Genomic DNA, 15,325 nt, shown 5'->3' on the forward strand with positions numbered 1-15,325 from the left:
ATTGCTTAAGGCCCTAAGACAGTGTGCTTTGAAGCCACCTTGGTACCAGTCACATGCATGGCGGATAAACCCATGAGTGTGAATTTGCATCTGCTTAAGCCCTTTAGTTTAACTGTGTGTTGGGGTGGGGCTGAAAGGGAATTATGTATGATGATAATTTTTTTCCACCTACTATTATAATCCCATTCATTATATGCACTAGTGGAACTAAACATTCCATGCTGGATTAATTGCCCTGTGTTATTCAATTGATCATAAGCCTGTAACTCAGTTTATATAGACAAAAGTCTATCTGCAAAAGTTTAACACCATAGAATGGAATGTTGCTCCAGGTGGCTTCATGGATGGCATCTAGTGTCTGGAAGTAATGCATATTTTTGTAAACTTCCCTTACCATCCATTCCCAAATGTTTTCAATTGGATTTAGATCAGATGAACTCACAGGTTGGTCCAAAAGAGTGATGAACTGCAGTGTTGTCCCGTTGAAAAATCCAGTCATTACAACACAGACGAGGGCCTTTAGCCACGAGGGATGCTCCCTGCAACGTCTCCACATACCCCTCTGCCATTTGACGCCCCTGCACAACCCGAAGTTTCAGTTTCCAGATAACCCCAGGTCAAAGGCATGCTTGAAGCCGGCTGCTCAGCATGCCTTGAGGCACTTATTTTGCGCTAAAAATACCTGTTAATACAATTGTTATTATTTCCCTTAGTCGTTAATTAAAGCAGAGTCATTATTTGTGTTTTAGCCAATACAAGATATTATAGCTTTGACTTTGGAAAACAGTGATGCACAGTGATTTTTGCCTCTTTTCCGATATGTTGCGGACCCAACCACTAACTGTAGGTGTTTGCTTCATATTAATTTGTTCCAGCTATATCTCGTTTATATCATTGTTTTGGGTTACTCAGTGTTTAATCAACCTTTGCAACAACATCATTTTCACCATAGCAAGATGTGTGACACAGACACCACTGCATACGCTTGCATGTGCGCGCACACACACACACACACACAAACATGTGGAAACACATGCCATGAGTCTGATCTCAGATCTATGGGTCATGTGATTTTAAAGCATGCTTTCACTCCTCCCCCTCTGCCACACATACAAGGTTACAACAACACACTTCCCCTTCTGCCACACTAAAATATTTGCTCTTTTGGCATATAGCATATTTTTGTTGATTAAATAATCTCTACTATGTTGATACAGACAGGATACCTAAGCCTCTGATGGCATACCCTGCAAATATATAACTGTTTTCTAAACACTGGTTGTTCCGCAAGAAATGTCTAATGACATAACACGTTACAGATGCGATACAAATAGAAATGTTAAAATGCTAAAGGTACTTACCATTGAGAGATGTTTTGACGTAACCTCTTTTCTTGAGAAACTTTGGACTATCCAGTCTTTACTTCCAGATCAGATACGGGATCTAACACATATGTTAAAAGCGGACAATTGCCGTCAGCTCCTGTACCGTTTATCAATTCCTATAAAGTTGGGTTTGCAGGTACAACAAAGGAAGTTCTCCTAAGCACTTGGGAGTGTAACCAAGCAGAGTGGACATGCATGGAGGCAGGCGGTGGGGGGAATAATTCATAAATAACAGTTTTCGTGGGAAGCTTGAAATCGAAAGAAATACATCTGGAATAGGTGCAGATTATGGTGGTTTGAATAGGCTTTCTGTGCTGGTCATTGTGTGTAGCTGCTTTATAGGAGTCCACAACTCAATTCAAAGGGCTGAAAAATTTGCATAATAGGACCCTTTTAAATATTTTTATTTTGCTGGTAGGGACTCAGGAACTCAGACCACTTCTGCTTGATGTTTGACTTGTTAGGAATGTAAACAAATTGAGCTTTGCCTTACGAAGAAACACTTCTTGGGAGACATTGCTAACACCGTAAATAGACAAGCAGATCTAGTGGGAGAGCAGAGAGTATCTGGCCTAAGAATTTTGAATTTAGCTTCAGACTGTCCTTGTGTTTTATTGCAGGCCTCCTAGAGAGCAGCTTGCGCCTGAAGCCACATGAGGCTCAGAACTACAGGAAGAAGGCACTCTGGGTCTCATGGAGCTCCATCGTGGTCACCCTCATACTGGCTGTGACGGCATTCAGTAAGCATTTGATACAAATATGATTCTACTATACAGGAACAGGCATATGCATGCAGTGTACATCATGTGCATCACATTAAGTGATGTAAAGTGTGTGAGTATTACAGCCAGTAGCAATAACGCTGACTGGGGCAGTTTATTTCTTACTTCCTTCTGCAAAAAGCGATGCCTTCATGGAAACATGTTAAAATACTGTCATAGACACAGTGGATAGATGTCACATTAGCTGAGGCAAATATTGTGGGGCAGTTTAGTGATGCCCATTTTTGTTCGGTTAGGTTGGCACAAATTGTACTTTTCAGGGTGGAAGGGGCTCATCATCAGCTTCAGCATGCCGGTACATGTTATGAATTAATTTTTCCATGCCTGACTGAAGGCGTCCTTTTATATTGCCAGCTATACGCTGACTGTACACTGACTACTCTAAATTTGTAGTAATGTCCCTTGAGACATTATATTGCTAAATATTGTCCGAGGGTTGCACTCATAGTGTATGTACAGGTATTAATAAAAAGCAGCTGCAACAACACATCAGCAGAATTTAATATTGTCTGGATCAATTTACTTGTCCCCAGTAGGCTAGTTAAAAAATTGCATATACCCCCCACAACCACTAGTGTCAATCTACGGGCTGATGGCGGAACATTGGTACTTCACAAACAGAATTATTATGTAACTACTGTAACAACATCTACTACTGTATCCAGAGAATAACACCATAGGCTTGATCTGGTGAACACTGATACCTTTTGGATCCTAGCAGGGTTGTAACTGCAAATACAAATACATTTGGTTTTGAAATAACTGTACACACATAATGGACAATAAAAGGCAGTGGTTGTGAGAGTTTTATGTGTAAAAGGATTATGAATTATGGAACTTGGCTGCCCTGGAAGGTACTTTTGGTGTTTTGCTGTTGTCTAATACAGTATAAAGATGTTAAAAATATAAAGATATGGAAAATTGCACATGAAAGGACATAGAAAATTGATTGCAAGGACACATTTTGAATGCATTCTTTCAGGATGATCAATCAGTAACACATTGTATGTGCAGTATTTAAGTCTTTTCATATTCAGTTATTAAAAGGCAGTCAATCTAACTGCTAAAAGGTGCCAGTAAATACATTTCTGCCTATTAAACCCATTTCGCAGTATATGTATTTTTGATGCATACCATAACAATAAAAAGGCTTTTTGTCTACAAATGTGATTAAACTACTGTGAAAAATCGATACTGTCTTTGTCAACCTTAGAAAATGTTCAGAACATGACAAGACACACCATTAGATACACTTATATATAAGACACAGTAGTTATGACACTACTGCATGGCCGGACACCAACGCCATTTTAATGGGTTGGTTTCGATGCAGGTGTTTTACTTGATCTTACTTACTTGCTTAGATTAGATTGTGTCAGTGTACAAAATCAAGTTTTCATTTGCCCACATAACTATAGCCTACATTCTTGCTTTGCAGCCGATGTGTGTTAGAAGCAATTCCATATCACCTACGACTAACAAAATCATAATATAAATAGAACAGATCCTTGTAAAGGGGTATATTATTTGGGTATATTAAATGGAGTTATGACGCCTAAGAAGTACAGCTAAGTGTTCTTGTCAAAGTAAAAAACTCCAAATGATATAATGGATATAAAAAAACTGAACACATGGAAGCAAAACTTTTTTTAGTTGTTGCTGTTGACTCATGACACAGAGTGTGTTCCTCATGCAATTTATCTTATCAGCGTGATTTTGGCAGGATTTTGCTTTGTCATCTTAGCTAAGCATCAGTCAAGTCACAATGTGCCGTGTGATATTCAGTGGAAAACACTGTTATCAAAATATCCATAGAATCACATCTAATTAACACCATAAGCCCATTTTTTATATATCAGGATGTGAGACAACAAAGTCTGAATCTTGTCATCAGTGGTACTCATATTTACATAAGTAATATTGATCATTTTTCACTTGATTATTCTCTTCTACACAACAGTTGAGCTCAATGCACATTCATTTATTTGTTCATCTCCGAGGAGAAGAATTAAGGTCACAATCGTGACCATCGCCACAAAAACTTAGACAGGCAACAAGGACTAAAGGGAAGGACGCTTGCAGCGTGACTGTCTGCAGTCAGAGGGCATGTCACAGGTTCTTGGTTGAGAAATCAATCACTGACTGCAGCATTTCCATCTTCCTTGTTGTGGTGGATAGAAAACAACGGTGTGTTGATGTATGACAGCTGGAGGAAAGATCGGGGACACAGACGAATTATGAAGATGCCATGAAGCTCAGTGAATGTCATTTACCGACTGATGATGCAGCATCAGGAGCAACTGGGGGTTCAGTATTTTACTCAAGGATACTTTGACATGATCACAGGAGGATGGATGATCGCACCTGAGCCTTGCCACTTGTGTAAAGTGAGATGGTAACATAGGGATGAAAGCAGGTTCAATCTTGGCAGGCAGCATAAGGGTAGTTGTGATGGCTCAACTTTAAACAACACCTCCCTTGCCTGTGCCCTAGTTTCTGCTCACTCTTTAACCATCTTGTCTTTTATGTGTCATCAGCTAGTTTCTCTCCGCTGTATGCTACTTAATATTCGGTCTCATTGCAACCTTCTTCACCATCCATCCATTTTCTATGCCGCTTTTATTTTAGGAGAATGTGGATCAAGTTGTGTGTTAAATAGTATACTTGAAATTGCAATGAACTTTATAACATGAAATGCATCCTGGTCACTTGATCACTAAACTAGCGCATGAAAAACTTCACCTCATAGATTGTTTAGTGGTATAATGTAATATCAGTGCCCTATTTGAGTAGGACAACAAAACACAGCTTCCTTCTCAAATATGGCTCCCTCATTTTCCCCTGCAGAAGCGCTGTAATTATTGAGATCCAACCCAGATACATAAAGTCAAAGACGGCACAGTTATAATTAAAGCATGGCTTTTTCTCTATGATGTGCAAAACACAGTGGGGACAAACATTTGGTTGGACGTCTTACATTTATCCCAACCTTTATTGAGCCAAGGCACATAATTTACATTACAAAAATTTCACACACGTCAACAAACAAACCAAATGTTCACATAGGTTAATTATGCACCTCCTGCCATGTAGTGGAGGTACATTTAATTGTTTTGCCTGAATAGATAATGTAGATGAAGTGATGAGCTTTGAGCACCTACTTCCTAGCATGACTTGCGGCACTTGTTTTGGAAAAAGTTTTTATAGTTACGTGTTTAACGTTAGCGTAGTTGTTCATTATAGTAATCCCTCGTTTATCGCGGTGAATTATTCACAGACCCGACCGTGATACTGTTACTTATTCCTCTAATTATGAATTTAACATTATTACATATTTTATTACATTATAATAGTATTATATATGTAGTACTATCACTGAATGTGCGTATTAGTGTATCTGCCATTGCATCTCAGTAGTCATATGCTCATAAAGACTGATGTAAAGCTTTTCATCACTGATGAAAAGCTTACCCTCATGTGTTCTTGTGGTTGCCAATCGGACATTAGCTGACTCTAGCGTGTTTAATTCATCTGCTGGCCGTGACAGGGTAACAACACTGGTGTTAGCGGAACATTCATCACATGCAGACAGAGGCTGAAGACATATTTGCATGTCTTGCTCCAGTTCTGCCTCCCTACACTGAACTCCCATGGGTCCTCAGTTGCACCCACTCCCCCTCCTTCCTATTGTTTTTCTTTCCTTATTATCTTCATTTTCCCTCACTCTGCTTTCTTGCACACCAGACTACCACCTTCTTCATCACCTTCTGTCTGTCTCACAGATGAAAACCCAATCATTTATTCTTCTGATCTTCCTCTCTGTTTTTTGTTTGGTCTATTTTTATCCAGCATGTGCAAGTGACCGCGTGGAAGCAACATAGTAAGTCGGGATGCAGGTGGATGCAAAAGTGCAGACTTTGCAGCTAAAAGGTCATGTTTGATGATGCAATGTCTTTCTATAGATAATGGTATCCTGCCATAGAGCTTCTTAATGTTAAATATCATTGATTCATAGATTTTTCTTTCTATTTTGGAAGGTGACATTCACTATACGGAAGAAGCGTTAAGACAAATCAACACAACTCTTAATCAGTCGATTAATTGATCAAGGAATGGTATAGACGAGGACAGGGTGTCCAAAATATGGGCCGTAGCTGTTGGCTTAATTTGTTTACATAATTTAACAAAAAAAAAACAACAAAAATTGACATATTTTCAGCAATTATACAAGGCAAAATATTGAGAGAAATAAGTTACTACTAACAAAAGTACTCTAACAAAAAAGTCCTAATTTTACGAGTAGAACTTACTTATAACATTATAAGAAAAAATATAAGGAAAAAATAATGTCTCATTGTTGAAATATTAAAGTAAAATATGTTATTTTTTTAAAGTTACAGTATTATGAGAAACAAACAAAATTAATAACGCTGTGATTGCTGAAAAATTAGGTTTCGGAAAAGGTTGCAATAATAAAGTCAAAATATTCTGGGAATAAAGTCAGAATTAGGAGAAGATTTACAAGTATAAAACTGAAAGTCACAATAGAAATAATAAAAGTCAGTATATATAGGTCATATAATATATATAGGTCAATAGTTAATATTAATAGTTAATAAAGAACAAAATTTACCAAGATTACTTAAGAAGAAAATAATATAGAATATCTGGAAAACTGCAACAATGGGGAAAAAAGAACAACGACCGAAGTTCATGCTAATAATAGTTCTTCAGTTTGCAGTGTTGTCTTGAAATATATATCACTTCTTAGCATATCTACAAGTGTTGGTTCACAAAATATCAAAGTGGCCTTTTCAGTATGTGGCTTTCGGTGGAAAAAGTTTGGGTGGCCAGACATCATGTTTTCTCAGGAAATGGCTTCAGTTATGTCGGCACGAATCAAGCCAATCCGATAATTCCACTGAAGTATATATTTTCACATAAGCTACGGATGTTTCCCTCACTTAACCATATACCAGTATAGTCAAACCTCAGTTTCATTCACCCCATTTTTTGTATGTTTTGTTTTTTGATGAAAATGTTTGGCAATTTTTTTCGGTTATCATACAGCATTGAGAAACAAAGCACTGTGACTCACTGCTCATGCATTTTTTGTATTGAGTTTGACTGCGAAGTAACCCAGCGTGGAGCCAGTGAAACTTTGTTTAAAGAAGGTGAGAAACACTATTGAATTCAAGGAATAACTCATGGCAAAGTATGAGGAGTGTGACCCCTCCCCTGCTACATAAAGTAAGAAATTGCACTCAGTCTTTACTTGATGTGCATGAGACATACGTACTTTAATGTGTATTACATAAAATAATCAATGATGATACATTATATTCTAATGGACCCTTGCATACTTAGATTGCAGGTTGCCAGTGATTCCATGAATTATTCTATGACAGCCAAAGTAGCAGACAATGTACAATACTCACGCAGAATGAATTTGCAGACTGGCTGTGCCCTGGTATGTTAATTTTGGGTGGTTAGGAGCATTGCATACTATGTGAGCATTGTGTCACAAAGTGGAGACGATAGTGCTCCCTTTGACTTTCTCCCATTCAACCGTTGGTGCTGAAACTGTATTGGCTAGATGCCACTTACTACCAATTATTTGAAAAACAGCAAATGTTTTGTGGAAGGGGGACTAACCTAAGCAAGAAGAAGCATCACAATAATGTGTCACTGTTGACATAATACAGGCAGACAGAATAACTGACTGCAGGTTGGGGGAGGGGCAGCAATTGGTCAGTTTGGTCCCCTGCAGTTTTAACCATCCAAAAACAATGTGATGCTATATTAAATGAAGGCAGGCAAGCACTAAGACTAAGCACAAAACAGCCTTTAAGCATTTCCCTTTAAGCCACAAGTGGTTTTACAGGCTCCTACAATCAGTCTACATGTCAAAAACAGCAAGAAACGCACGGAGGGCATGCGTGTGACGTGTTGATTTTCGAGTTGTAGAGGTTACTTTCATTTGTTTGCGGATGCACTTTGTTCATCTTTGTGCATCGTTTGCGTTTGTACAGCCAATGTGTAGCATTTGTAGGTTGCACTTGAGACCACACGTACACCCCACATATGTAATCAATGCGACCAACGCATGTTCAGATATTTTGTAGGTCCTCCATGCATGTTGAGATCTTTCATTGTCACCACAACTACATTCTCCATGAGCAAAAAAAAAATGCAGAACAGGGCTCTACATTAAAAACCAAAATGACTTGCCCATAGGGAATCCTTAAGGTGAGAACTACTTGCCCGAACTTGCCCCATGTAAAATGAAAAGACTGCCATAATGATATCATGTAATTTTTTGTGGCATCACATGAGAATCTCAAATAAATAAAATAATATAATAAATAATACCTTACACATGGTAGTCGTAGTAAGCAGTGATATTTATAAGTTGTGCACCACAATGAAACATTATTGAATAGACACATTTGTGTACTAGTAAAGTGTTTTTAATCCAGAAAAAAAGCTCAATGGTCAAACAATAATTTGTGAAGCAAAGGTGAGAAAAATCCACAGAGAAATGGAAGCGCTAGATTTTGTAGCTTGTGCAAAATCAGCATTTGGTATTGGATCTAATGGGTGGTGTTTCATTGTGACCACTTCAAATTGTCCCAGCAATGTGATTCACTCACCTGTGCCATCATTTGATTTGCTGCCGCTAATAAAATACTTGTTTAGGAGGCACTGGTTCATCACTTTTTGCTGTTTTCCTTCAGAAATAGACGATGTTGGCAGCGACGCCATGATGGATGTTTTCCTAGTAAAACGATCGCTGATTGGTTGATCGCGAACAACGGGTGTGGGTAAAACGCGGACTGTGGATTACGGACCGCGGTCTAAATAAACGATTCTGATTGGTCCGTTTCAAGATTTGCAAGGATTGGTTTGCAAATTACCACCGGAATTACGCAGTCCGTGTTTTACCAACACCCAACAAGAACCGCTTTAAAAAAAACTCTTGGCAGTATGGCATGCTAAAGTACACTTGCCCGACGGGAATATCTGATTAGATTTACTTGCCCGAATTTTGTTTTAACTTGCCCCGGGCCATCGGTACATCGTTATTGTCGAGCCCTGCAGAAAATTTGGAAGCAAATTCAACACTTCTTGTCAAAGACCCAAGATTCCTTTCAAATGGGACATGCATAGAACATAAATTAATATACCTTTAGATGGGGATATCTCAGTAGGCGTATACATGACCCAATATTCAGGTACGAAAAGGAGTAACCCAGGGGTAATATTTGTTTATCAAAAGGGTTATTTATGTTTACATGGTTGTGCGCAACCGGGTTATTGCTAATATTCTGGTTATTATAGGGTTATTTGACTGCATGTAAATGTAGCCAATTATGTGCGACAAAAAGCTGAACGATCATAGCTTCATGGTCTGTGTTGTTTGTAGGGGGGTTTGAGCCGGCCGGCGTTGCTTATGCGAGCTGGAGAAAAATTCAGGCTTTAGTCCTCTCCGGCACTGGTTCTCAAACTTTTCGGCACCATGGACTCTTTAATAATGTAACTTCTTTCAGGAGTAAGGGGGCACTCAATTTTATCATTGTAACTCACCTGTATGGTTAACCTCGCCTCATTTGACCATTAAAAAAAATCAGTTACACAACAATTTTTATACAGTTATGCATTTTTTTTTATTTTATTGGCCAGATCATTATCTTTTTGATACGTTTTGTGCACTCCTACTGTACGTATGTATACATTCAAGAAGGATCTGGTTACCAATCACATATTCTACATGTGTTTATTAATGACATACAGCAAAGCCAGCTTTCCTTACTGTAACACTGATATGGATGTATAGATTGGTGTTGAAGTCACACACTCAATATAAATAGCTTCTTAGCAATTCACACTCTCTTCCTTGGTTTCTCACGCCAGATGCTTCTGTCATACTTTTCATTCTGCTCTTTGTTGCCAAGACGTAAAAGATGAATTGCAAATACATACACAAATAATATATGGACCACACATTTGAATCTACAGTTATGAAGCTTGAGTACTGTGTTGAATGTTATGTGGATGTCACATGTTGCTCATGGACTATTGCACTTACTAAATAAATTATCAATGCACACATGCACTCTACATCTCTGATGCTCAGGTTGACCCCCAACTTATGGGTCTCGAATGGGTTTTGGTCAGCAAAAAAATATTGCAGTTGCAAGTTGGGTGGGTAAAGAGAAGCGGCTTTTTTTTAGTACGTCATAGATCAGTTGTGTTTGAACTATTTCCACTGAGGGCCAAATACTGAAAAATGAAAGGACGTACGTAAGGCCCACTTTGATATTTTGTAAACCAACACATGTAGACCAATTAATAAGTTACATATATTTCAAGAAAAAAACAGCATTTGTGACACGGGTAAAAAGTGTGTTATTAGTATGAACTTTGATCTTTCCACTTTTCCCCCCTAGTTTTATAATATAATAAATAACTTTTTCACAAACCCCATTAAAAAAAATTACAACTTTATTTGTTTTTATAATTTGTTATTACATTATGACTTTTTGAAATATTTCAACTTTACACTACTGAAATAACATTATTTTTTTATTAAATTTATTACTTTATTATGTTTATCTATATTTATTTACTTTTTTATTACTTTTAAAAATGAGCTAATATTTTTGTTTATATTTCAACTTTATGCTACTAAAATAATAAAAAAAAATTCCCTCATGATATCACAATGTAATTCTCGTAAAGTGAATTAAGTTTTTTTGTTAGTTTATGTTTTTGTCATAATATTTTGACTGTATTCTTGTAAAATTACTAGAGTTTTCCAATTTTGGATTTTTAAAAATTTGTTTAAATTAATAAAATAATATTTTTACAAATAATTGAAAAACATCATGTGGCCCCACTTTGGACCCTGTGCTTCAATTAAACTTCATTATGACTAATACATAATACTAGCAAGAATATGTGCTTTGTGGCTACTTGATCATGAGTTTGAAGCAAATCAAATATGTTAAATTGTATTTTCTTGGCATGTTACCGTGGATGTCTGGTGGAAAGAAGCATAAGAACACATCTTGAGGTTTGTGGTCATCAATAGTCACCATGGTTGGTTGTGAGATCTAAAAAAAAAAGCATTGAGGGAGCAACAGTGACTAAGTGATTAGCATGTCAGCCTCACAGTCTGGAGATCTAAGCTAAAGGAGTAGTTGTGACTGAAAAAAAAAGAACATCATTGAGCACTTTGTTAGCGTCACAGTACAAGCATGTATTATACTGTTTTTGGCCCGTGTGACTCATACCCTTTACATGAATTGGCTGATGTTTGACGGGGCCAAATGGAATGCTTTGGTGGCTGGCCGCCTGGGACCACTAGTCCAGGGCCCTCTAGATTACTCAATTAATTGAAAAAAAAAGTTTCATAGCAATCGACTAAGAAAATAATCATTAGTTGTAGCCCCATCTCATAGGCTCCAGCACACCCCGCGACCCTTGTGAGGATAAGTGGTAGAAAATGAATGAATGAATGAATATGATAAACAAGTAATTCATTGTTTATCATGGTTAAATGGTTCCAAAACCAACTGTGAAAAGTGAATTTCTGCATAGTATGGCTCTTTACTTATCAATTCAATATGTTCGTAGTTACAGCATAGAAAACTTGTTAACAACCTTCTAAATACAGTTTCCAACATTGTTAGAGTGCTATAGACATGGAATAGCAACCCCGTAGTCACCTTTACACTCGTATTACCCAATACAATAGGCAAAATAAGAGTCAAAAATAATTTATGTCATAAATAAGTCTTGTGCTTGTTTGTGTTACGATAACTGTGTTCCCTTGGGGTGCAGGAACCTGGCATACTAGTTCTTGGTTTCAAGATGGTTCGGATTGAGGTTTATGGGTAGAAAAGGCATCCTCTATAGACTGTTTTTTTTGTGTAAGCAAACTGCAGCCGATCCGGATCTGTTTGGAGGCATAACTTGTGTGACTCATGACAAGCCTCTCAAAGCATTACATGCCAATAAAGGTCAAGGAGCTGCCGGGCAATATTTGAGGCAGGATTAGGCATCTTGAACGAGTTTATCTTGGCCTTTCTGACAGATTGGCCAGGATGGATTTACTTCTGAGAAGAACCATTAAACATTTGCTGCATTCATGAAGGTCAAGATCACAATGTTGTGAGTGAGAACCTTGTTTGATTGTTATTAATTAAGACTACCTCCAGATTTAACCGCTATGGGTGTTTCTTCAATATTAATTTTCACCTACTGATTTTTATGCTTGAAGGTGCAGCCAGAAATGAAACCAGAGAGAACAGCATAAAAAAACCCAAATCGGTTTCTGTCTGTAGAGAATTTAGTTTGCAAACGTTGCACACTCATAAGTTGAGTCAGTTTGCTTCTGGTAAGCATTTTTTATCAGAGGATCGTCCATGTTTAATCAATGTGTTCGCTTGGCTGTCAAAAGCTTACCATCTGCAGCATAATTATAGGATGGCCTCTCTAGGCTGCCAGCCTCACACTATCTTTTCACAGTCAACACCACTTGACTATTTTTATTACTTGCCACTGAGGAAGGGAGGTGATGCTCTGCATTGAGATGGACTTAATGCAGAGAATGTGAGATCAGGACTTTTCTTATGGACCGCAGTGTTGCTCTTCGTCTACCTGGTGTCTCAAACTCAACTGTGGAGTCTGGATGAGGTCAATCTGGCTGAGGCTGGTTCATGCCAAGTATTCGCTCCAAAATCGTATTTCCACCTAGTGACTCACTTTATAACAAACACCACCACAAACTGTCACAAGCACGAGTTACGGTAATCTATCAGCATATCAATACAAGAGATTGGTCATAGTTACAGTGACTATGTGGATACCAGATTTCTCAACTGTTTAAGATTAAGATTAAGATTAAGATATGCCTTTATTCGTCCCTCAGTGGGCAAATTTGTATTGCACAGCAGCAAGAGTACAGAGTCAGTTAAGCAGTACAAAATAAACAATATATAAAAATAAACAATATAAACAACCCAAGTATTAACAAAAATCAACAGTTTTTTCCAGAGTTATATACAATACAGTATGTATATAATATGAGACGAGATGAGATATATGACCAGTCTATACACTGAGATCTTGTTAGAGAGTTAATATGAGGCATTATGGAAATACTTCACATAGAACTTAGTATATTGCATTTAGAGCCCTTAATATTGCACATGGAGGTTGATCAGATATTGCACAGTGAATGGGGTCTGGAGTAACTATACTGACTATAAAAGCAAGTATTACACAGATGTACATAGCAGTGTTTCCCTAAGATCCGATGGCTGACAGGACCTCCCCAAGGTCATCCTCCCTGCTTTACTAATTGAAGTCCAGTCTCACATTGAACTGACCGTCATGACATGAAATTGATTTTGTCGTCAAGCAAAGGCAAGACAGAGCTGTAAGTTGTTAAAAATAAAAACATACAACAATTTTTTGTAGCATACCGGTTGCTGTTCCTCTGCTGTAGCACAAAAGAGGTGCCAGTGAAAGTTGTAGAGCAAGACGTACCTTGATTCTCTATGATCAATGGTAAAATGGGGATCGCTGGATTCATTACCAAGAGGCCTGGGCTTTCTCGTACTTCAATATCACGATGCAGATTACATGCTGGGGAGGGAGTGTTCAAGAAAAACGGACTGGAAAGCCAGGTTTCTCAACTGTCATGAATTTTTCATTGAACCTATACTTTGGGGCTAATGGAAAATGTAAATAGCATAGAGGAAGCCAGTAATAGGATGACAGAATCAAAGTCAAAAAGCAAAGAAATCCCAGAAAGGCATTTTGGATGCTTTTTCCATGCGATATATTTATTTAGCTTGTTTATTTATTATTTGTTCCATTCAACCAGCATACGGTGGTGTTAAGCCTACGGCTCAAAGACAAGAAGGATTGCAATAAATGCAGAGGAACGTGGCACGGGAGCAGATGAATTACCAAATGATGGAGGGCTAGCCACAGGAGAAGTTGGAGAAAATGTCAGCAGTCTAGGCAGAACAAACAAGTGAATAGATCAGGAAATATTTGTTGTCTAAAATAAACATTTTCAAGTACAATAATGGCTACATGAATTTATTTTCTGTTGTTTTGTTGTTTTGTCTTATGTAAGAGTCTGTGATTATATGTGTGGGAAAAAAATCACTTATTGAATAGGTAACTGCTCTGGCGTGGAGAAGGGGTAGGATTTAATAAGCTTTGCTTCTTCCTGCTCCTTTTCAGACATGTGTAGTACTGAAGTGTTGTGTGTGTATGTATTTATATGTATATATATATATATATATATATATAGTATTGTAAGTGTATATGTGAGAAACAATAATGTAACATAGTATGCATGTCTGAAATAAATTAAGAAAGAAAGAAATACAAATACCAGATAATTCCAGTGGAAATTCTGATGGGCACGCCATATGTGCTGTGAACCTCGGAACTGGTGTCTGCTGGCATGCTGCGCCATGCCAGTGAGCAATGCCATTTAGACATAAGTAACCAAGCAAAAATGCTGACATGCTAACAGCACGCTAACACCTAGCAAGATAGCACTCTATAGCAAACCTACCAAGGCTGTCCTACAATATCCCTGCATCATGCCATGTCTGTATTAGCCTTTAGACGTGAAGAATTGAGCTAAAATGCTAACATGCTAACAATTAGCATGCTAACTATTTTGGTGCCTTCTGTACTACACTTGATTTTTTGTCAGAAAATACATTTTGCCATTTACTTATTCTTGCAATACAGCATACATGTAATGGCATAATGACGTGGCAGTGCAAAATGGTAGCGTCTTGCTTGTGTGGCTACAGGAGCATTAGCTTCCACAGTTAACAATGAAGCTGCATGCCACTGCTATCTGCATTAAAACGAAGGAATTCCTTCTTTGATTCCATCTGTTCTGTCAATCATCTCACATTATTAATTATTAGTTGTCAGTACCTATATATTTTACAACTTAAAATACCTTTAATAAACTTGAACCTGGATTGTGCTTGTATACAGTTAGCTTCCTTTGAGCGAACAATTAAGCTAGCAGGAGGCTGTGGTGGGGGAGGAACCAGCCATGTGTCAAAAATAGAAATATCATGGGCATATAAATAGACTGTTTTTTGCCAT

At 37.8% G+C, this 15,325-nt stretch overlaps 1 protein-coding gene across 1 annotated transcript in view; it reads left to right on the forward strand.

The window, feature by feature from the left end:
• The window catches only part of tmem163a (transmembrane protein 163a), a 33,122-nt gene that overhangs the window by 1,196 nt on the left and 16,601 nt on the right, over window positions 1-15,325 (forward strand). The window contains exon 2 of the mRNA XM_058082921.1: window positions 2,006-2,125. Coding sequence (XP_057938904.1) covers window positions 2,006-2,125 — 120 coding nt within the window. The remainder of the gene's footprint in view (window positions 1-2,005; window positions 2,126-15,325) is intronic.

This window comes from Doryrhamphus excisus, chromosome 9 (assembly GCF_030265055.1).
Source record: "Doryrhamphus excisus isolate RoL2022-K1 chromosome 9, RoL_Dexc_1.0, whole genome shotgun sequence".
Taxonomy (NCBI): Eukaryota; Metazoa; Chordata; class Actinopteri; order Syngnathiformes; family Syngnathidae; genus Doryrhamphus; species Doryrhamphus excisus.